The sequence below is a fragment of the Sorghum bicolor genome, chromosome 10 (assembly GCF_000003195.3).
Source record: "Sorghum bicolor cultivar BTx623 chromosome 10, Sorghum_bicolor_NCBIv3, whole genome shotgun sequence".
NCBI lineage: Eukaryota > Viridiplantae > Streptophyta > Magnoliopsida > Poales > Poaceae > Sorghum > Sorghum bicolor.
This window is the reverse complement of record NC_012879.2, coordinates 61,083,398-61,106,045: the sequence shown is the minus strand read 5'-3', so window position 1 is coordinate 61,106,045 and position 22,648 is coordinate 61,083,398. Positions and strand designations below refer to the sequence as shown.

At 42.9% G+C, this 22,648-nt stretch overlaps 4 protein-coding genes across 6 annotated transcripts; 3 read left to right on the top strand and 1 right to left on the bottom strand.

The window, feature by feature from the left end:
* LOC8069246 lies at positions 1,878-6,245 on the top strand. Of its 2 annotated transcripts, XM_002439035.2 has the most exons (12): positions 1,921-2,402; positions 2,555-2,755; positions 3,336-3,419; positions 3,531-3,649; positions 3,780-3,881; positions 4,178-4,297; positions 4,393-4,458; positions 4,710-4,776; positions 4,888-4,941; positions 5,095-5,187; positions 5,421-5,453; positions 5,537-6,245. In XM_002439035.2, the coding sequence occupies exons 1-12, from the start codon at positions 2,298-2,300 to the stop codon at positions 5,633-5,635; spliced, it is 1,143 nt and encodes a 380-aa protein (XP_002439080.1). In that variant the 5' UTR covers positions 1,921-2,297; the 3' UTR covers positions 5,636-6,245. The 2 variants fall into 2 exon arrangements, with proteins under 2 accessions (XP_021304864.1, XP_002439080.1); XM_021449189.1 differs by lacking the exons at positions 5,421-5,453; positions 5,537-6,245 and having other exon boundaries at positions 1,878-2,402; positions 5,016-5,152.
* On the top strand, positions 6,699-11,280 carry LOC110430941. The gene is made up of 10 exons (XM_021449188.1): positions 6,699-7,573; positions 7,690-7,767; positions 7,884-7,976; positions 8,102-8,197; positions 8,690-8,743; positions 8,821-9,024; positions 9,266-9,397; positions 9,502-9,567; positions 10,189-10,491; positions 10,620-11,280. Exons 1-10 carry the CDS (start codon positions 6,968-6,970, stop codon positions 11,097-11,099), a joined length of 2,112 nt encoding a protein of 703 aa, XP_021304863.1. The 5' UTR covers positions 6,699-6,967; the 3' UTR covers positions 11,100-11,280.
* On the top strand, positions 15,053-19,179 carry LOC8066396 (testis-expressed protein 2). 2 transcript variants are annotated; one of them, XM_002439034.2, is made up of 7 exons: positions 15,053-15,515; positions 15,750-16,009; positions 16,367-16,943; positions 17,019-17,373; positions 17,572-17,654; positions 18,057-18,251; positions 18,355-19,179. In XM_002439034.2, exons 1-7 carry the CDS (start codon positions 15,312-15,314, stop codon positions 19,012-19,014), a joined length of 2,334 nt encoding a protein of 777 aa, XP_002439079.1. In that variant the 5' UTR covers positions 15,053-15,311; the 3' UTR covers positions 19,015-19,179. The 2 variants fall into 2 exon arrangements, with proteins under 2 accessions (XP_002439079.1, XP_021306052.1); XM_021450377.1 differs by lacking the exon at positions 15,053-15,515 and having other exon boundaries at positions 15,873-16,009; positions 16,350-16,943.
* Positions 19,347-22,644, bottom strand: LOC8069245 (coiled-coil domain-containing protein 12). The gene is made up of 5 exons (XM_002437603.2): positions 22,378-22,644; positions 20,948-21,067; positions 19,957-20,092; positions 19,739-19,853; positions 19,347-19,637 (listed from the first exon to the last, which is right to left on the bottom strand). The coding sequence occupies exons 1-5, from the start codon at positions 22,494-22,496 to the stop codon at positions 19,591-19,593; spliced, it is 537 nt and encodes a 178-aa protein (XP_002437648.1). The 5' UTR covers positions 22,497-22,644; the 3' UTR covers positions 19,347-19,590.

Here is a 22,648-nt window from a genome sequence, read left to right as displayed (position 1 = left end):
ATTTTTTTACCGTGCATTGTATGTATCCGGGGGCCTGATTCTAGAGCGTTTATCGCGGAATCAAACGGCCAAGGAAATTTTAAATCTTTGACTGTAGAAAATTAAACAATAAAGTTCAAGCACAAATAGGGAAGGAGAAGTAGCCATAGTCATCCGTACCTGGTGGCTAGGCTTTTGAGCCGCAGGAGAGAGGGGAGGATGAGGGATGACCTGAGGACGAAACCCTAGGTCGGCGATGCTGCCGCGGCATTTGCCGGCCGTCCACGTCGACGCACCGCTGCGGGGGAGCCCGCGCCTGCGCGTCGCGCCGCCCATGCCGGTGGCCATCGCATCGTCTCGTCGAAAGCCGGCCACACTCGAGCCTGCCCAGTGAGCCGTCGCGTCGTGAGAGAAGGAGAGGGAGAGGAAGAGGGAAAGGAAGGGGAGGGTGGGGAGGCACGACGCGGCGCTCCGAGGTGGCGGCGAGAGGAGCGGAGGGACCCATGGAGACCGACGAAGAAGACGCGTTCTGAGGTCGGGGTTCTGAGGTCGGGCAAGATATTTTTTTACCGTGCATTGTATGTATCTGGGGGCCTGATTCTAGAGCGTTTATCGCGGAATCAAACGGCCAAGGAAATTTTGGGAGACGTGGCCTAGCTCCTTAGGCAGCCCGGCGTTCCCAATTAAAGAGGTGAATTACTAAAAAGCTCTTTGCATTTTTGGTCAAGAGACAGCGCTCAAAGAGCATTGTCGCGTTAGAGTACGAGTTTATTAAGAGTAAAATGCAGGGTCCTTGAACTTTGGGTGTATTGGAAAGCGACGTGGCAGCGCCACCGTGGAAGCTAGACACGTAGTTCAAAGTTTATAAATTTTGACTATAATGTGATAGTTAAAAAGTTTTAAACTATTAGTAATGTGATAGTTCAAAATTTATAAATTTTGACTGTAAAGTTTTTTAACCTAGAAGTATAATGTTTATAATGTGACAGTTTAAAGTTAGCAATACAATATTTATAATGTCATGGTCCAAAGTTTATAAATTCTAAGGCCTTGTTTATAATGTGACAGTTTAAAGTTAGCAATATAAAATTTTTCAGATTCCCCGTCACATCAAATCTTTAGACGTATGCATGGAGTATTAAATATAGACGAAAATAAAAACTAATTGCACAGTTTGGTCGGAACTGACAAGATGAATCTTTTAAGTTTAGTTCATGATTGGATAATATTTGTCAAATACAAACGAAAGTGCTACAGTATCGATTTTCTAAAATTTTTTTGAAACTAAACAAGGCCTAAGTATAGAGTTTTAAATTGTTTATAATGTGATAGGTAAAAAGTTTATAAATTCTGAGTGTAAAGTTTTGAATGTGCAAAGTTTATAATGTGATATTGGAAAATTTTAAACCTACCAATACAAATTTTTATTTTTTTGTACAAGTTGAATTGTTGTATAAAATATTTTAAAATAATAATAAAATATATGAATTCTGAAAATAATACTTTTATATTTTATATAGATGTGAAACTATCCTTTTTTACACCCACAACTCCATTGTTCCGAAAGAGAAAAAAAGCTCGTAGAATGAGTTAGGCTAAATAAAAGTAGATAAGAGAAAGAAAAAATACTAATAGACCAATCTAAATGAAAGCAGACAAGAGAAAGTGAAAGAAAGAAGCTCGTGCGCTCCCAGTAGGCCAGTATTGCAATATACACGTGCTCCTACCAGTCCCAACGCAATGCGTCCGTCCGAGTCTAAGCGTACGCATGTAGAGGAAGATCTCCGGCTGAATGGGGTGTGGACGATGAGTTCCTCACTCGTATTATTTATCTACAACGCATGTAGAGGAAGATCTCCGGCTGAATGGGGTGTGGTCGTGTGGACGATGAGTTCCTCACTCATATTATCTACAATTGCTATTTTTTTTTAAATTTAAAAAAAAAAGAGAACAGTGAGTTGAAAGGTAGGATTGTAGATCTCTATCAAAATAGTAGCCTAATTTGTTTTGGTTGGTTATTTTTCACAGACCGACTGGCGACCGCACCGAAAGCGCAAATTTGGCGGACAGGGAAGAAAAAGAAAAAGGTTGATGTGCTCCCTTCACCTTCTTCTTCTTCTTCTTCTTCTTCCTCCTCGTCCGCAGTCAGCCAGTCCCCCTGACCCTGAGCGGAGCCGGAGCGCCACCTTCCTCCTCCTTTCTTCTAGAAAGAACGAACTAGAACCCTCCATCCAGAGCCTTCAAGCCCAGACCTTCCCACCCTTGAAGCTCTCTCCAGTCTCCGCTGCCGCCGCCGCGCCGGCCCCGGCCTTGGCGACATGAAGCACCAGCCGCCGCCGCCGCCGCGCCGCTGGGGCGTCGTGGCGGCGGTCGTCGCGCTCGTCCTCCTCGCCTGCCTCCAGATCCAGTACCAGCACCTCAAGGTCGCCCTCCCTCACTCCTCCGTCCCCACCCGTCTTTCCATTTTTAGCTCTCTTCTCCCTCGCTCCCTTATTTTCTTCTTCACCCGGCCGCGGCCGCGGCCGCTGCTGCTCTCAACCTGGGATACACATGGTGCTCTATCTTGTTATCTCAGGTGGATCTCGGCAAGGCCGGCTTTGCCTCTGCCACGCAAGAGAATAACGCGATCCCCAGTCGCAATCGCATTCGCTGGGGGACCGCCAGGACCAGGAAGGCAGCCACCGGCGCTGACTCCTTGCCGCGCGGGATTGTCCAGCGCCACTCCGACATGTCCCTCCGCCCGCTCTGGGAGGACGACGCTGCTTCCACCCACAAGGTACGACTGCGGTTCTGGTTGCTCACTCACTGCCAGCCTCTTGCCACTGCTGCTACCAGTTCATGCTCCGCTCGCTCGCCATGAATTATTGCTACTTGCAAAGCTGCTTCTTTTCTGCGATGTACGTATATGTGTTATTATGGCTTTCACAGCACAAACTGTTCATGCCAGGAATCCCCATTTTTACTTACCCCTGCCCTTAGTTATTAGGCCACTTCTTTGCTGCTGATTTGATTGTTGTACCCCCTTTATTTACACGTGCATAACTGAATTGGCAACGTTAATGGTCTAGTCAATCGATCGCAAATAAACAATGGAAGGCGATAGGGCACCGGTAGAAGCTGAAGCTGGTGGTTAAGTCACCGCTATCCTCATTACCTACTTGATGCTGTCCAAACCATTCTCAACTAAAGATCCTCTCCATCCTTGTAGGTGCTATATATAATATAATGTGCCAGTTACTCGTTGGACTATTAGTTGTTGTCACATCTTGTTATCTGTTCTCTGCCTATCAAGTTACTGTCTCCTCCAAAACAAATTCAGCTACTTCATTTGCTTCGATACTCCCCTTGACACGCAGAATAAAAATGGTGACCACAGTGCTCTCCTCGCCATGGCAGTCGGCATCTCCCAAATAAAAAACGTTGACACTATGGCTCGTAAGGTCTGTGCTTCCCTCAGGTTATCCTTTCCCTTGCCCTTAGCTGTCTGTGTTGTTCAGTAAAAGAGAAGAGAGCTTCGCTTGATACAATCTGTTACCGTTTGCTTTCTTTAGTTTCTGAAGGAAAACTATGCAGTCATGCTCTTCCATTATGATGGAAATGTAGATGGATGGCGTCATCTTGAGTGGAGTGATAAGGCCATACACATCCTTGCTCACAACCAAACAAAATGGTAAACTTAAAGCACATTGATCTGTTAGAGTATATGGTAGCTGCATCTTTGATAGTTCTTATGTGCAGCTGTTTGTCTTCCATCATATTCTGCCACATCTCAGAACAATAAACAAATATTCCTTCTGCAGGTGGTTTGCTAAGCGTTTTTTGCATCCTGATGTCATGGCTATCTATGATTTCATCTTTCTATGGGATGAAGACCTTGGAGTGGAGAGCTTCAACCCAAGAAGGTATACATGATGGTCATAATCGTTTTCCTCTAGTCAGCCACATTACTCAGTGCCCACAGTGGAACCCAAACTTACCATATTGTCGTCAGCCATTTCCAGAGCAGATCTATTAATTGATTCTAATACTCTTTTTTGCTATGGCCTGGTAGTTATCAAGCATTAGTCGGATACTATTTATTTGAATGGAGATGAGCTTACTCAGTTTGAGCCCTTTTTTATGTTACTGTTTAGTGGGTTTTAATTTTGTCTTTTCTGTTCAAAGACGCTTCCTCATCTCTCGTGTTGTTTGGTCCTAGATATCTTGATATAATGGTTTCAGAAGGCTTGGAAATAACACAACCTGCTCTGGACCCTGATCTATCAACCGATATCCACCATCGGATCACAATCCGCAATAAGATGACAAAAGTTCACAGGTGCTTCTGTCTTTCTATTTTTTTTTAAAAAAACTTTCTGTTTCTTTTTAAAAATCTTTCTTTTCTCTAAGAGGCACCTTTTCACTTTTATGTAGGAGAATATATGACAATCGGCCTAGTATGAATTGTTCTGATGAGAGCAAAGGACCTCCTTGTACAGGGTATGGATCAAACCTTTATCCTTATGCATTTGTTTTATTTGGAAGATACTCTAAAAATTATTGCTTCACATTGAGATAGTATATTCCTATTTATGTTAGTCCCAAAAGATGACATTGTTTTGGACATTTGATTTATATGAACCAAAATCACATCGTGCAGCTGACTTATTGTTGACCCATTATTATCTTATGAACTATTCCACCACACTCTTTCAAACATTTAAAGAGGTTTGATTTGCATTCTTGAATAGGTGGGTAGAGGGCATGGCACCAGTTTTTTCTCGTGCTGCTTGGAAATGTGTATGGCATCTGATTCAGGTGCAAATACTATTCCTCTATTCCTCTTGTCATTGTCTGATTTTATTAGGTGTGAGGGGAAGGTCATGAATCTTAATAATCGATACACTTGTTTAATCTCTTGTGTTGCAGAACGATCTGATTCATGGATGGGGCCTTGACATGAAGCTTGGCTATTGTGCTCAGGTACTCGAGATATGTTAACAATCTTAAAGATATTTAATAGGATGTCTATTGACTATTTAGGCATGCTATTTCAGCTACCATGTCCTTTGTTAAACAAGATGGAGCGTGGACATGATATTTCAGGGTGATTGACACAGTCACATGATATTTCAGGGTGATCGAACTGAGAAAGTTGGTGTAATTGACAGTGAGTATGTTGTTCATCAAGGGATACCATCTTTAGGAGGGCCATCGCTTAGCAGCAAGGTGCTTCACACAACAAACTGTTTTTTTAATATTATTATTTTTTTATTTTTAAGAAATTTGGTGGAGTCCAGTAGGAACCAAGGACAGTGTACTGATTCCTGCCAGAGCATCCATTTTGCCTCCTTGTGTTTTCCTTTTACCCTAGTTGGCATGTACCTGCGTGATAGTACCGTTAGTGTCATGATTGTGCAATAAAATTTACATGTGCCACTACTGACATCTTGTTGACACAGACACCTCGAAGATCATTGGATTTGAGGACCCATGTGAGTATAATCTATTGTATTTTTGTCTTCCTGGATCAAAGGACTATTAAAAGTTGCCATTGTACTAACTGCTGCTTTAATAGATACGAAGGCAATCATCGGCTGAGCTAGAGAAGTTCAAAGAGCGGTGGAACAGGGCTGTAAGGGAAGATGAAGGATGGAAGGATCCTTTCGATTCTTGATTACTTTGAGAGCAGAGTGTGACACATCTAATAACAAAGCTGGCCAGTGGCCAGTCACAGCAGTAGAGAAGCGGAGGCCATCCCATCTGGAGAGCTACATTTGGGCCCTGCTTCATGTCAAAAACAGTTGGTTTGTTATAGGATGATGAGACAGATGGCTGGTTATAGGATGATGAGTTACACTTACACACACCATAATTTTATCCTCATGAGACAAAAGAAGTAGCGGAAACATTATCGTCAATACAAGGAGGAGCTGATGGGGAAGGTGAAACTAACCAGGGACTTCAAACAGTGCTGCAATTTCCCCTTGAAATATCTGTTCGGCTAGAGTTGTATAGTGACATGATATACACACTTGTGCAGTTATTTAATGAGGAATCTTACATACATAGCCTAGAGCAGTTTTACCTGCTTGCCTAGCTGAATTCCATGAGTCAGAAACAAATAGTATGAGGTCTGTATTTTTTTTTTAGCAAATTAAGAGGATGGCACGGCGTATTTTTGTGTTACCGCACCGAGGTTGCCGCTCTCTTTATTTATCAATATATAAAGGTTCTGTACATGTACTTGAACAGTGTTTTGAGTGTCATTCAACTTACCGAGTGTAGCAGTCTCTCTGGGTGTAGTATCCAGTATGGCATTGGCTTGGCATAAGCACATGGTTCCCTTCATTCTATCTATCTCTACATACATTGATTACTCCTTTTGTCATGAAAGCTTCAATTTCTGGAATTCGTGTTAGTCATTTTTTTTAAATATGACTAACTTTATCGAAACGAGCATCAATATCTATGACATAAAATGAGTATCCTATAAAAATATATTCTATGATAAATTTAATGGTACTATAAATCTTAGCTTTTTTTAAGAAATTTGACTGAACCTTGCAGGGACAGGGGGAGTAATTAATTGTCATCGGATGTCTAGGTTTGTTTGGGCATGATGAACATTCCCTTCCCTTCCCTGTGTGTGTAAAAAGAAAAGGCTTGTCCTGACAGTACAGAGTACAGTGACAAGAAAGCCCATTACTATGTACTATGGCCTGCCCCGGATTGACCGCTAAAGCCCATTCGATATCCAGGGCAGGGCAGGGCAGGGTCTCGCTCGCCCTCGTCGTCTCCGTCTCTCTCTGTCGAGCGAGAGCAAGAAGACGAGCCGAGGGACGACAGCAGCAGTAGCAGCTCCAGCATCTTCTACCTCCTTCATTCATGGGATTAGGTCTCTACTGAGGTTTTCGTCTCCTCTCGATTGGTTTGGATTGGTTTGGATTAGGGGTGCTTCATTTCATCCGATCCCCATCGACTTGACCTGATTCTGATCTCGACGACGATGCGGAAGCGGGATCTGGGCATCCTGCTCCTCGCCGCCTTCGCCGTCTTCTTCTCCCTCCACCATGAGGGCGACTTCTCCTTCCGGGAGTCCTGGTACCACCTCACCGACGAGGACTTCCCCATCAAGTACGAGGCCGACCGCCTGCCCCCGCCGCTCGTCGCCGACCTCAACGGCGACGGCAAGCCCGAGGTCCTCCTCCCCACCCACGACGCCAAGATCCAGGTCCTCCAGCCGCCCCACGCCCGACACCTCAGCGATGACTCCGCCTTCCACGAGGCCCGCGTCATGGCCGACATCTCCCTCCTCCCCGACAACGTCCGCCTCGCCTCTGGGAGGCGACCCATCGCCATGGCCGTCGGCAACGTCGACCGCTCCTACAGGGCCGGCGAAGCCAGGAAGCAGGTCCTCGTCGTCGTCACCTCCGGATGGTCCGTCATGTGCTTCGACCACAACCTCAAGAAGCTGTGGGAACACAACCTCCAGGACGACTTCCCTCACGCCGCCCACCACCGCGAGGTCGCAATCTCCATAACCAATTACACTCTCAAGCATGGAGATGCAGGACTTGTAATCGTTGGAGGAAGGATGGAGATGCAGCATCATGTATGTTCATGTTATTATTACCCTGTCTGCACTACTGTCACCTGCCGTATCTGTTCGCCTACATTACATATATGTTGCCAACAACTGGCCCTTGTAGTAATTCATTCACTTATCAGTCAGCAGATCTCTTTGATGAATTTATGATACCAGAACACAACATGGATGACCACCGTAGAAGTGCCAATGAGAAACAGGTTAATATATTACTGTGCTTTTAGCTTTTCATCCTGTTAATTCATGTCTTCTACCCTATAAGCTCCTTGCATGATTAACTCATCAACACCTAACCCCTTGTTGGCGCTGCATGCAGGGCTCTGAGGCTGGCACTGCAGACCTGCGCCATTTTGCCCTTTATGCCTTTGCTGGGCGTAGTGGCGACCGTAGATGGAGCCGGAAGAATGAGGTGCACTGGATTCAACTTCTCTTTTTTTTTTTTGCCTCCACTGTAGTAAAAGATGCTCATCTTTACTCCCCCCCCCCCCCCCCCCCCCTCTCATTATTTCTATGTTTTCTCTTTTGGCATTGCAGAACATCCAGTCACAGCCATCAGATGCTTCTGTGATGTTACCACAGCACAATTACAAACTTGATGTTCATGCCCTCAATAGTCATCAACCTGGTCAGGTGAAGACTGTGTTCTCCAATCTTAATAGCAAATAACTAGGAACAGTGCTTATCTTTGAGCAAATCTGATGTCAATGTTCTGCATGCTCTTTGCTGCTTGGTTTAAGTATTTGACTATTTTCTCAAGGTTCGTCTTCTGACAAATTTTGTATGTACCTGAATTCTTCATTATGTTCAACAGGAAGTCTGGAATATATGTCGCCATCACTTTATTCTTGGCAGCTATAGCTATCACAATCTGATTTTCTTAGTTATCTGCACACTTCTTAGTTGCAACATGTTATTGTAAACTAAAAGTGTGTTGTGTTTGGACTTGAAAGGTAGCATTTCCTAATGAAGTTCGCTACCTATTTTTTGGTTTGATTTGAGAATATACATGCCAAATGTGCTGTTCTTAGCTTATTTTTTGGACCCAGGTAGAAGCTAAGCAGTTAGTTCACAAAGTGGCGTTTTGGCTAATTGGAAACTAACCTGTCACATGTTAATTTTCAGTTTGAATGTCGTGAATTTAGAGAATCGATCCTTGGCATCATGCCTCATCATTGGGTAAGAATAGTTCTTGTTTTCTTGTATTTAGCTTTCGTACTCTGGAACTGTTGAGCTCAGGTATGAGTCCTTTTCAGGATAGGAGAGAGGATACTACCCTACAACTTGCACATTTTAGGAAGCATAAGAGGAAACAAGTTAAGAAAACGCCTGGAAAGGCTGTTATTAATAGCGTGAACAAGCCCATTGAACACAATCCACCTGGGAAGGATGCTTCCAATAGAATACCTAGAGCGCTTGGGAAGGCTGCAGATATGGCTGGCTCAAATAAAGCCAGGAAGGTATGTTGCGTAAGCATGGCTGTTACATTTTGGAATTTGCCATGTCTTCTAGCAAAGATTGCAGTCATCTCCCTGAAGCATCATGGATAGCCTTGCATCCTTGCAGTGTGCACACACTGCATGTTGTCTGCTTGTTGCCCTTCTGTTGTTACTTAGTCTTACAGTGCTCACATGTCACATGGAATGAAGTCAGACACCTCAAGGCTTTCTACTGAGATGAAGCTTGTTTCTTTTACTGCAGGCACAGAGGATGCAGTACGTTCCGACAATCACTAATCATACTCAAGTTTGGTGGGTTCCTAATGTTATTGTTGCACATGAAAAGGAAGGGATAGAGGCTGTCCATCTAGCTTCTGGACGTACAATATGCAAGGTCTACAGGATATATCCCTGTAATTTTATTTTACTTTAATTCGATGCAACCATAAGTAATCACCTCTGACTTGTTTGTCTTTTTGAAATTATTCTCATTTCCAGCTTCATTTAACCGAAGGAGGGCTTCATGCAGATATTAATGGAGATGGAGTTCTAGATCATGTCCAGGTGCGTTCGGAATGTATTTACACTAGATATACTTCTGTTACCGACTTTTTCTTTGGTGGCTCTGGGCAGTTCAAATATGGATGTAATTCTTATTTTCTGTCTGTAAGTTTGAGAATAATTTGGGATGTCTGGTTCCATTGAATACTGCTCTCATAAGACTGGTGTGTTTTCTCCTTATATTTTGTTTTCCTTTTGTATTGTTTTATCCCAGTATTTCATAAAACGAGTTCAAATGATTTGCATTTCTTGGATGTGGATTGTATTGTTATCTTGTATATCTTTAGTAATGTGTATGCACTAATATAATGCAACTTGAGTGGTACAGGGGTTTCCTTAGTTAAAAAGTAAAGTATCACTGTATCAAGCATTTTGTTTACTGTAAATTTGACGTCCAAAACTTGATTTTGGAAATGACAGCATTAGCATGTGCCATTAGGGAGACAGCTGTTATAGTATCTTTTAACTTATCAGTTCTTGTAACTTTTAAGGTGATCTCTGCTGAAGTGCTGAGCATGACGAGCACTGTGCATTTATTTCTCACTTGCTAGCGGCAACAATGTTTTGTTTACTGTTGGGGCATCCATTTGTAGAGTAATGGCTGATAGTGATCTTTTGCTGTAGGTTGTTGGTGGAAATGGTATTAAAGAGCAGACTGTCGTGAGTGGATCAATGGAGGTGCTGAAACCCTGTTGGGCAGTTGCTACATCTGGTGTGCCAGTGCGGGAGCAACTTTTTAATGTCTCTATCTGCCATTACAACCATTTTAATATGTTCCATCATGGTGACTTCTCGAGAAGTTTTGGAAGGACATTTGATACAACTGGTTTAGAGGTTGCAACTCCTATCCTGGTCCAGACAGACGATGGCCATAAACACAGGAGAGGAAGCCACGGTGATATCATCTTTTTGACAAGCCGGGGAGAGGTCAGCTTTTGTACAGAGTGTTCCTGTTTACAAGTTGCTGTGACTACTGTTTTGTTCGGGTTTCTTTCATGTTGATGAAACCTTGATCCCTGTATCTGCAAACATTGATGATGTGTTTGTGATTGTAGGTGACTTCGTACTCCCCTGGGCTGCTTGGCCACGATGCAGTATGGAGATGGCAAGTATCATCAGGGGCAACATGGTCCAACCTCCCATCTCCATCGGGAATGATGGAGAACATAGTGGTGCCTACCTTGAAGGCTTTCTCCCTGCGCGCCTACGACCCGAAAGAGGTGATCATCGCCGGCGGCGACCAGGAAGCCGTGGTGCTCTCTCCATCTGGTAGCATATTGGCCATGATCGAGCTCCCAGCGCCCCCCACTCACGCGCTGCTTCTGGAGGATTTCTCTGGTGACGGTCTCACTGACATCATTCTGGTAACGTCCGGTGGAATATATGGATTCGTGCAGACAAGGCAGCCTGGGGCTCTTTTCTTCAGCACGCTCGTGGGGTGCCTGATAGTTGTGATCGGCGTGATATTTGTGTCTCTGCACCTCAACTCGTCCAACGGCGGCAAACCCAGGGCATCCTCGGCTGAATACAGATGATGTAGAGAAACGGTTTATTGTGTGGTGTATGAGACATTGAGACGACCGTGGTTTTGATATGATGCTAGGTAAAGAGACTTTTGGTAATCCTATGTTATAGTTTATTTAACCAAATGAGAATTCGTGTTGTATGATAAAAACTAGGCCCCGACTACATTTCTTATCGCAGGCGTTGGTGATAGTTAGACGTGTTGACCTGTAGCTGTAGGCTGGCATTGGGCAGGCTCTACCCTGGTTTTAGTTGATGAAACCGGTGTCTGGTGGGAGGATCGATACGAATACGATGGCTCAAGAATATGCTAGACCATCAATTTTGAGTGTCCTGTTGGGTGTCGGACCATGAACCAAACAGGCCGAATGTGATTCTTTTTTACTCTGTTCCAAATTATAAAATATTTTAGATTTTCTAGATATAATTGATTTTGCTATCTTTTAGACATACTGAGTCCTCCCAACTTCTTTTAACACACTAACACTCTCCCAATTTGCAAGATGATATGTATCTAATCTTGAACCTAATTTTAATTGACTCTATTGAGATACTACTCCCATAGTCTCATTCATAATGATCGATGTATAATGTCAAGATGAAATTTGGAGAAAGCATATATATATATATATATATATATATATATATTAGAGTGGATTTTCTAAAACGGAGGGTAACTACCCACCGGAGGGTGGTAGCTACCATCAGCAGTGGATTGTGGTCGCGTGTCCTCAAAACTAAATTAAACCATCAGTGCTCAATTTCTCAAAGCAGCATGATAGTACGATGGCAGGAGCCTCTGAAGTTTTTGCAGGTTCCCGTTCCGCACAACACATGCACATGGGGACCAGCTGCTTGGTATGATGGACTCTTCACGCACCATTCAGACCGGACAGTGCTCGACAGGATGCCAATACGTGGATTTAAAATTTCTGGATAATCAAGCTTCAATTGCTAATATTTATTTAACCATATAACTGATTTACAATTTATTTTCACTATAATATTTCTTATGATTTTATCTATAAAACAAGATCCCACATGCCAAGCGGGTGCATACTGCGTAGTGAAGGCAAGCTCGTGCTGTTATCTGCGCATTAAGCCCGAGTTGGTGTATTCAAAAAACTAGGGATGAAAACGATCGGAAACGATCGATAGGAGGCTAAATCACTTTCATTTTCATAACTTTTTCTCGAAAACAAAATTGATACGATATTATCCAAAACGAATACGGCGTCGATATTTCGGTAATTTCGAAAACGATAGTAGTCGATCAAAAAATACATCGATAACGATCGGGATCCATGAAAACGATATCATAAAAAATGATAAACATGTCAAACCGTGTAATATGAGAAGTATTTCACATGATAATGATAAATAAAGCCACAACTAATAAGTTAGTGTCTGGACGGAATAGACAGAAGGCAAACAAGTTAGTGTCGTCGGCGGCCGCGTGAAGAGTTTTGCATTCGTGGCTAGAGTTAGGGGGCACCTGTGCAGCAAGGACCAAGGAGCAAGTGACAGGGTGATTAGTTGATTGATAATTGCCTTCTCATTATACAGATGAAATACTTCCATATAGATAGTTCCTTCCAAAACAAATATATTTGCCTTATTCCGTTATGTGCTTGCAGCTTGCGTGAGAACTACAGAGATGTGTTTGTTTCAAAAACAAATATTTGCCTTATGTGCTTGTGTGTGGAGATGGTAATGCATTTTACATTATACTATAAATAAATTAGAATTTATTAATTAGAGGTCTTTGAATCGGTAATTATCAACGGTAAATTACCAGTTAAATACGGGAATCTTCGAAAACGATCGGAAGAGGACAAAATCATTTTCGCTTTCGTTTTCGATTATTTTTATAGTTTTCATTTTCATTTTTTCGGTTACCGCTACCACTTTCGTTTAGGCCTAAAAATCGGGAAAAAAACTCAAAAACGATTTTGAAAAATCGGAGATTATCATTTTCGTTTTCATCCCTACAAAAAACTAACTAGCCAAAACTCACATCATTAGGGTATACCGCATTTGGTGCTGTGCAGGCAGGCCCCTGCTGCTATCTGCGCACAAAAGGACAAACCTGCGTCGTTTTTCCAATGCTGTATCCGGTAAAAAAACTGTGAAGACATAACTATTTGATTATTTTTGTGGGCCGGGTAGCTACCACACCCGGGTAGGCACACCCGTTGTAGTTGGATATTTCATATATATATATATATATATATATATATATATATATATATATATATATATATATATATATATATATATACATGGCCAAAGAAGAAATAAATCAAGAATGTACTTCTTGCTATTCATCTTTAGGAAATAATCTTGAAGCACTTGCCTTACATGAATGCACTTTGCATTTGATACAGTAATTTATTCAATGTTTTCGTATATATGTAGTATACTAGCAAATATGTCTATGCGTTGCAATGGGTGAAAGAACACCAAATGATCAAGAAAAGCGGCAATAGAATATTACATATCTATTTGTGTAATACCTTTTTCATAAAATTTAAAAGCTATAATTTATTTTATTGATAACCATGACATCCATGATATTAGTTAATATTTGCAATTGCAATAGTATGAAGCTTGGAGACATACATATTCTCTTATTTATATTAGATTGGAATAATAAACTATTTAAGATTTCAGTTCATGTTTTGATTAGTTAGACCATTCAGCGAATCTAGGTTCTAATAGAATAAATTTCATCTATAATCAACACTACATACTTAGCGGTACAAATATCTGTCTCTTAGTGATTAGTGAAAAACCAAGGGTCCAAAGACCTATAATATTTTTATTATTATTGTACATTTGTTCTTTTAAGTTGATAAGAAAAAGGGAAAAAATGAGAGGTGGTGTTTTATATTTTTATATTTAAAAATAAAGAAAAAACGGTGGAATACTGGAATGGTAAAAGCGGCACAGAGGGACAGACAGATGAAATACAAATGGGAATAAAATGCGCACATCTAAAAAAAAAAGATGGAGTCGCTGAATTTAGGAAAGAAGGCTGCCGGATTTGGGGAAGATGGGGGTGGTACGGCTCGCCGGAACTTTAGCCATCATCGTCTTCTTCTCCATCGGCGGTCGGGCATGTGGTGGGCGCAAGTGGTCCCCTTCTTCTCCATCGGCGGCGCTTCTTCTCCGGCGTATCGGACGGCAAGTTGGTGTGGCGCAAGCGTGTGGTGGAGCTGCCAGATGCACATCAGACAGCGTCGACAGCTAGCGCAGATCTTGAGCACTCATAATTTAGCATTTCTATTTAAGTACTATCACATAAACTACGTATTTAGACAAGCCAAGACGTTTTATAAATTGGAACATAGCTTTTGTCTTGATAAAATGCTAGGTGACGACAGTAGATCGCAGCGTGCATTCTCTTCTCAATTTCTATTGCATTGGAAACCCCGCAGAGCACGCGTCACGTCATGGGTGAGATAGGCTTTAAAATTCAGGTTATAATAAAGTTTTAGAGTATCACATCAAATATTTAGATAATAATAAAATAAATAAATTACATAAGTTCTCGTCACGCTGCAAGACGAATTTATTAAGTCTTCAATAATAATAATAATAATAATAATAATAATAATAATAATAATAATAATAATAACAACAAACTACATAAACAAACTACATAGGTTCTCGTCACGCTGCAAGACAATTTATTAAGTCCTCAAATATTTAAATAACATATGTTTACCATAGTTTTACTTTATAATATTATATTTTTAAAATTATAAACTAGTTAGATTTAAAATATTGATCTTGTAAAATAGTAGCAATATCCCGCAAACGGGATAGAGTAAATTTTAGGGGAGGCCGTCTGAAATATTTATTTATACCCTCTACCGTGTTCGTTCGTCTGTCCGGTGGGTCCACCCCACCCCACCCCACCCCACCCCACCCCACGGGAAGGCACCCGCGTCTTCAACTGCCTGCCGCTCAGCTCTTCTTCTCCTCCTTGATTTGTTCCCTTGCGTTTGGCTGCAGGCAGAGGTGGAGGCCGAGGCCGAGGCCAACGCCGCCTGCCCCTGCCAGCTGCCGCCGCCGCCTCCTCCTCTTCCTCCCTCCTTCGCATGACGACGCCTGCCAGTGCCAGGCCGATCAATAAATAAATATAAGTTCCCAATTCCGTTCCTTTTCTGGAGGACGGCTGGACGGGGGCCCTTCCCGGCGACGGCCACACCGCATCCATGGCGGTGCCCTTCCTGCTGCTGGGCCTGGGATTCGTCCTTGGCCTCCTCTCCCTGGCGATCGCGGAGGGTCTGGCGCTCCTCTGGGTCATCCGCAGCCTCACGCGCCGCCCATCGGACTCGGAGGCCACGCTGCCGTCGCCACCACTCCCCGTCCACCCGACTCTGCCGCGGTCTGTGTCTCGCCACGGCCTCAACCGACAGGTGATTCATTCATATTCTCGCCCTTTTAGGTTCAATTCAATCAGTTGCGCGCGCACGCCTCAGCCTTCTTCAGCTTGTTCTTTCAATTGATCTCATCAAGGTTTGTTATTTGCATTTGGAGGGTCTTGCTACTGACAAACTCATTCTAGTTTCCATCTTATTCTATCCATCCATTCTAGTTCAGAACGACTTTACCTTAATTAACATCTTTCCATTTTATCTATGAATTAACAGGGCTTCTTGTGGATGCTGGAGCAACAAAAGACGCCCTCCGGCCCCAAAGACAGCATCAATCGCCCGTCCAATGGCGGTAGCCCGGGGATCAGAGACAAGAAGCTCATCATCGAGGTTTTCCCTGTAAAAATGTCGGCCACACTTGAAGGACACTCGCTCACCTTGTCTGGACCTGCAGATGATGCCTCGCAGCTAACCATTGACCTGCTCAGTTGCACAGTTGTTGCTGTTTCTGCATCCAATCTGCCCTCACGTAAATGGTTAGTGCAAATCGTAGCTAAACATTCATCTCCTGTGACCTGTGGAGAGCCTCCAATAATATATAATAAATCCATTTCTCTTGTCATCAGCAAAAAAAAAAAAAAGCGTAACAGTTTACTCAGTGTATGCATTATTATGCTTCTAGCAGTAGCAGTTATATGAATCCTTGCCTTATGACAGAATACCCAAGATTTGCTATACTATATAAGCAATCAGAGTAGATGTTCATATCAAGTGACTGTAGTTTCTCAGTTATTAAGTACTGGTTTGAATTCTGCTGCCACTATATAATATGATCGATTCACATGTCACATACAGTTTGCCTAAAACCACCGCCAGTATGTATTTTCTTTCAGGGCCAAGAGGTATCCGATAAAACTGGAAAGCAAGGAATCTGATATTTGCAGGGGGAGCAAGGTATGCTATGTTTATGCAGACACCTCTTGGGAAAAGGAATCATGGTGTAAAGCACTCCGTCTTGCTTCTACTACGGACAAGGACAAACTCAAATTCCATGACATGCTGACTGGAGAGTTCCGCAGTTACATAGCCTCTTTGAAAGCTGGATACCCTTGCTTTCTGGGACCCTCAACACTCTCCAGTCAGGAACATGTGCTTGTGGACAACACTGTGAAGACTGACGGATCTTCAAAACTCAGAGGTTTTCTGAAACGTTTGGCAAAGAAGGCATCTGTGAAGGCTTCTCAGGAGAGCAAAACAGGTATGGTGCCATCTAAACAAGATATAAAAGAACCCAGTACGCCTAGCTCCTCTATGAGTTTCAACAGCCAGCTACCTGATTCCCCCAATGCAAAGGTGGATGAAAAGTTTGCTGATGATGGTACGCGTTGTTGGAACCTCCTAATCTCTCGGTTGTTTTTTGATGCTAAAATGAATGATGACATAAGCAAGGCCATCAAAGCACGTATTCAGGTCAGATGATGCTGACATTTTCAAGTGAATTTATCCTTTGTCTATATCTTATATTGATTGGTTCCTGTTGGTCAGCGAACATTGTCAAACACCAGAACTCCAGCCTACATTGGTGAAATTACGCTTACCGACCTCAATTTTGGCAAGCTTCCACCATATCTGCACAGAATGAGAGTCCTCCCACCGGATTTGAACGAATCATGGGCTTTTGAAGTTGACTTTGAGTATTCTAGTGGAATATTACTGCATATCGAAACAAGACTTGAGGTTCAAGCGCCAGAGTTGGAAAAGGACATACTGAAGACCAATACTAAAGACGATTCTAATGGGGATGTGAGTTCAGATTTCCTTGATAGTATTGAGCAATATGGTAACCAATTCAGGCCTTCAGAAGCTTCAGATTCTGCAGCAGAGGTTAATGATGAAGCAGGTTTGTGACACTTCTTTCATGTGTTCTGAACATTTGCTTATTTGTTATTGGATCGTCATTTGCATCGTCCGTAAATGATCCAATAAATATTATGTGAGGTGACAACTCCATCACTTATATATCCTGAACATGATGGTCCTCTAGAAAGCCAAAGCATCAAAGCTTGAGGGTATTAATGACCTTTTGTGGTTATGGCAGATACCTTACGGAAGTCAAAGAGCACTGGATGGGCATCAAGGTGGAAAAGTATCGTGAATTCAATAGCGGACCAGGTTTCACAGGTTAGTTCTTTCTTGTTTTGCCTTATTTTCATATATATACCTTTAGACATTACCAGATGGACAATTGGTTGTGTGGTAACTGCTAAGGAGTAATCATATGACCATTTTGCATATTTAGAAGCACGTGCTACAGCATGCTTTCAAAAAAAAACATTTTCCATATTTATATATTTAGGCCTTGTTTGGATGTAGTCGGATTCGCATCAATACACATGTGTTGGGGTGGATTGGAGTGGAACTTAAACTAAATTCCACCCCAATCCACTCCAACACATGTGGATTGAGGTGAATCCGACAGCATCCAAACAAGGCCTTATGTGTACTGTTTTGCTTCTGTTTGAAATTTAGCCATGAAGTTTTGACCTGGACTGTGCTTTCTCACTTTCCTTGCAAAAAACAAAGGTGCCATTGTCATTGACGATTAAAATGTCATCTCTTCGTGGAACATTGCGGATACATCTAAAACCTCCTCCGAGTGATCGAGTTTGGTATGGATTTACATCCATGCCAGAGATAGAGTGGGAGTTGGAATCATCGGTTGGGGATAGGAAGATCAGCAACAGCTACATCGCCTCACTTATCGGCAACAGGATCAAGGTGTTTTACTTGCCTTCCATGAGTCATGACTAAGTTGTTGTTTTTGTGATTAATTTGTGTGGTTGAATATGGAGCATTTGGTTGGTGTCCTACATTCATACAGGCTTCGGTTCGTCAGAGTTTGGTGATGCCCAACTGTGAAAGTTTTCCTATTTCCTGGATGATATCAGACACGGATGACTGGGTGCCCCGCAGAATCGCACCTTTTATATGGCTGAACCGTGAGCCCACTGAGAGTAGCACAAGGCGTGCTGCAGACACAACTAGAGTGATGCCAAGGGAAGCTTTCGCATCCAAGGCCATTGCAAAGAACAAGTCAAGTCCGTTGCCGCCTTCAAGAAGAATCACCAATGGATCGTGGAATAAGACAAACATAGGTTTTGATGGGCCAGAGCAAGCAGAAGCATCAACGAGCTGGCAATCTTGGATGGTTTCAGCAAGTGGAGCTCCTCTGCAGTCAAATGATGATGCAACAAGGGAACAGCTGAGGATGCCACTGCTGAGCAGCAGCGGAGATGAGAGAGCAGGCCTTGTGGAGGAGCAGACATCACCTTCTGCTGGTGAGGAGGGAGATGCGAAGAAGAGGAAACGCGGTGTTCGGCGTGCACGGGTGATGGATCTGGGGAGGAGGATGGGGGGCAAGCTGGAAGAGAAGGGCAAACATTTCATCGGAAAGATGCGGGAGAATGCAAGGAACAACCGCCTGCTATTGCCGGACTTGGAGCAGGCCAGCACCCCTCCTGCTCCTGCTCCTAGTTATTAGGCATTTAGGATGTTTAATTAACTGTTACTCTGTTACTCAACAAAATGAAAATACCTCAGTTACAGCGCCTAGCAACAGCTCCTAACAAGTGCAATGATATGGGAGACTGTTTGCAGTTGTATGTAAAAAGAGCTTATGAATATACCACACAACTGAAGCTAGATAGATGTATCCATCTCTTAAATCTCTTGATCTCCCAACTGAATTAACATAACAAGCAAGTCATGTTGTATCCGCCATTGCCTGAGAATACGAGTATAAATTGTGATGGGTAGACTAGGAATAACATACATTGGGGTTGGGAAGTCTAGCAGGAAACTCATGCGCTGCTATTGTTTTCTCAAAGCCAAAATGTAAGAGAACAAATGCACTCTGCTCAACACAGCATGGCGTGCTTTGTATTCAGTAAGCTTTGTTTGGTCAGGTCTACACAGAACAGGACTGCACATCTCATGTTTTTTAAGTTGCTACATCCTTGAGTTCACACCAAGCATCCCAAAGGTATATTACATATTACGACCTCTGCTTGAGAGACGAACCATCATCTATGAGCCACCGGTCACTTAGACAGGTCGGTCAATCTTGAGATTCCTCCAAGGCTTCCTTCTCCCTCTGCTGCTCCACTGCAAACCAGAGTAGATGCATGTAAATCGTCCAACAAAAAAACTAAAAAAGAACTAGAACAGATGAAGCATCTGCCAATTAAGCACATATGAACACTCACATGCAATCTCAGCCAACGCTTTCTGTGTGCGCCTTTCCAGTTTATCAATTCTCTTCTGCACATGACGTTTCAGATCCCAATTTGGATTCTTTGGGGCTATGTTTCCAAAAGGATTCTGCATGCAAAATACAATGTTGAAGGATTAATTGACAGTTTGCATCACCAAAAAGGCAAAAGTACAAGCAAGAGATCTCTAAGTTGGGAACACCAAATTGTACCTCCACTTCCTTTGGTTCTGCAGTTTCAGCACTAATTGGGTCTTCAAACTTAGGAAGAGACACTGGAGCCAGCTTGCCACCTCGGAGTTGCTCATCATGGGGAAGATAGTTTCTGAACTTCATGGCTGGAAGCTCACTGCACTCAAAAGAATGCACACTTTATACTTCTATGAAGTTATTGACTCACACAGCATTAATAAATAATTAAAACTCAACCGAGGCGGTTAAGACTGCCGCCGCAGCTTTCAAATTAAGAAGAAAGTGTCTTCTCACTCGGCGAGAAAACCCCCGAACCCCCATCCATACACAGTGGCCTTTCCGTCGCCGAAGTGAGAATTGGGTCAGGACCCCCCAGTGCTTTGGTATGAGGACGGGTGAGGGGATTTTTTTTAACCCAACCTGAAATTCGCTCCCACTGGGATTCAAACTCAGGACCTGGGAGGTGCCGCCAGAGTGCCTAGACCAACTGATCTAGCATCCTTTGGCAGCATTAAGAAATAAGGGCTTGTTTGGCACAGCTCAACTTCATTAGTAAAGCTGTTTTTTTAGAAAATAGTTTCATGAGCAACTTTCTAAATGAAGCTAAGCTGTTTTGGAAAAAGTGTTTGGTAAAATAGCTTCATCAACTACTTCATACATAGATGAGAGAGAAATGAGGGAGAGAGCTGCAATAAGCTACTTTTTTCAGCTTCATTCCAACTCATCTCTTTGTGAGAGGAGAAGAAAAACAGCTTCACCTATGAAGCTGTTTTAGAAATAAGTGTCTGGCAAAAAAAAAAACAGCTCACAACAGCTGTACCAAACAGGCCCTAATTCAGACTACAAAACCACTAATGCCAAGCTGGACACTCTTATTTTGACGTACATGGAATTTCACTGAATGAACAAACAGAAACAATTATCATATATGGAGTCTGCAATGCAAATTATGAATTGGATAAAAAGTGCACCATCAGATATTCAGTAAAGCTTGTCAGCTTCATTGCCTTACCCATCATCTTCAACCTCCTCGGCCTCCTCAGTGGGGCTACCATCCTCTTTAGCAGCCTCGTCAGATGCATCCTGAGGACCTGGTAATGCTAGCTCTTCTGCCATCTCATGGTTGCCATTTCTGATGCAATCAATAAAAATAAGAATCAGTACCAGTACCAGATGTGGACAGAGGCTATAGACAGCATTTGGATTTTATGTCCATACTTTATCTAAATCGTAGCTAGTAGAGTTCTGAAACAACAGTGTTTTGTAAGTCAAAGAACCCACAGTGAAACAACAGGTAGGTCTGCCAATCATTGCATGTAATCAATATAAACACTGAAATAAAGTCGTCAGTTTTAGTGACATTAAAAAAGATAAGCAAAGAAACTATTCTAGAGCATTGAACTTCTGTCTTAGGGATACATCAGAATTTGGATAGCAGGACATATTTTCGATAAAGGATGTTCAGAATGCAATTCAGAAACCACAGTGCCTTTATACCAGTTTATTGTACTAAATGAAACTAACATTTAAATAAATATAGAGAAGGAATATTAGGCAGTACTTCTGGACAGGTGTACAAAACATATTGTATCATTTGTTGCGGCAGAATAATTGAAGCTAGCAAACATAGCTGAGTTGTGGTAAAAAGGAAGAAGAAAAGAAAACCACACTAATTAGCCTGTATGGAACATTTGAAGCATCTGATATGTCCAAATGACCAATTACTGTGGGTGCCAAGCTGTTTTGAAATGCAAATTCCAGATGCTAAGAAAAATACTTTTTCCTCTGGACGAGAATGGATTACTTAATTGAAGAACTGATAGCACAGCATATGTATTGGATGGTGAAGGAGCTGCTAAAGCAAAAGGCAAAAGTGTGCCCCTAAGGCTTGTGAAAGTGGATCTTGGTGTCCACACAGAACTCATCTCGCCTTTAAACTCGTCACCTTATGAGTTATGATGAAAAGCCTAAACCCATGACAACAAACAGAAAAAAGGAGCATGCCTTGATTCTAAGAATAAGGGGCCTCAGGTTGCAATCCCATGGCATGTGAACATAATGTTCTAAGTGGATGCCAACAGTGAAATGCACTAGTAGTTGTCACTTGTCAGTTGTCACCAGTCCAAAATAACAATAGTGTAGGCGTTAAACTTTTCTGAGCAAAATTAAGAGAAGGGTCCAAAGCAGCATAGAGATACCCTCGATAAGCATTGAGCAGTAATCAATCCATGTGGCAACAACCAACTAAGTTCAATGCCATATAGAGTGTAGAACTGCATCCTTGGAAAGGCATCCCAATATGACTGCCTGTTGGATTTAATGTGTACCAGAGTGCGAGAGCCAGGCAAGCGCAAGACAGTTACGGTCATTTTACCTACTGCTGCTGCAATTATTTGCGTGCGGAGTAGGTGAGGGGAGGGGAGAGGAAAGGAAAGGTCATACTGCTGTTCTCCGTCGGTAGCGGGGGTGGGGGCGCCGTCGGGGGTGGAGAGGAGCTCCTTGGCGGCGCGGAGGGCGCGGAGACGCTCGCGCCGTGCAGCGGCGTCCTCCTCGGCGCCCATATCTTCCTCTTCCTAGCGGGCGGGAGCGGGAAGGAGGCGAGGGGCAGTGGCTAGGCTAGGGTTTCGAGGGAAAGTTTCGCCTCTCTCACGGGGCGTTTGAAGAGGACCAGAGGTAGAAGACGAAGGCTTTTTGGTTGATGGGCCTTTGGGCT

Excerpts from the sequence above, each read along its gene's own strand:
- LOC110430941 (XM_021449188.1), top strand. The coding sequence starts at position 6,968 with ATGCGGAAGCGGGATCTGGGCATCCTGCTCCTCGCCGCCTTCGCCGTC. Across the intron at positions 7,977-8,101 it reads GATGGAGCCGGAAGAATGAG|AACATCCAGTCACAGCCATC; the intron begins GTGCACTGGATT and ends TTGGCATTGCAG. Across the intron at positions 10,492-10,619 it reads TTTTGACAAGCCGGGGAGAG|GTGACTTCGTACTCCCCTGG; the intron begins GTCAGCTTTTGT and ends TTGTGATTGTAG.
- LOC8066396 (XM_002439034.2), top strand. The coding sequence starts at position 15,312 with ATGGCGGTGCCCTTCCTGCTGCTGGGCCTGGGATTCGTCCTTGGCCTC. Across the intron at positions 16,010-16,366 it reads AATCTGCCCTCACGTAAATG|GGCCAAGAGGTATCCGATAA; the intron begins GTTAGTGCAAAT and ends ATTTTCTTTCAG. Across the intron at positions 17,374-17,571 it reads AGAGGTTAATGATGAAGCAG|ATACCTTACGGAAGTCAAAG; the intron begins GTTTGTGACACT and ends TGGTTATGGCAG.
- LOC8069246 (XM_002439035.2), top strand. The coding sequence starts at position 2,298 with ATGAAGCACCAGCCGCCGCCGCCGCCGCGCCGCTGGGGCGTCGTGGCG. Across the intron at positions 4,298-4,392 it reads AAGATGACAAAAGTTCACAG|GAGAATATATGACAATCGGC; the intron begins GTGCTTCTGTCT and ends ACTTTTATGTAG. Across the intron at positions 4,777-4,887 it reads GTGTATGGCATCTGATTCAG|AACGATCTGATTCATGGATG; the intron begins GTGCAAATACTA and ends CTTGTGTTGCAG.
- LOC8069245 (XM_002437603.2), bottom strand. The coding sequence starts at position 22,496 with ATGGGCGCCGAGGAGGACGCCGCTGCACGGCGCGAGCGTCTCCGCGCC. Across the intron at positions 21,068-22,377 it reads GCTACCGACGGAGAACAGCA|AAATGGCAACCATGAGATGG; the intron begins GTATGACCTTTC and ends TGATTGCATCAG. Across the intron at positions 20,093-20,947 it reads GAGGAGGTTGAAGATGATGG|TGAGCTTCCAGCCATGAAGT; the intron begins GTAAGGCAATGA and ends TTTTGAGTGCAG.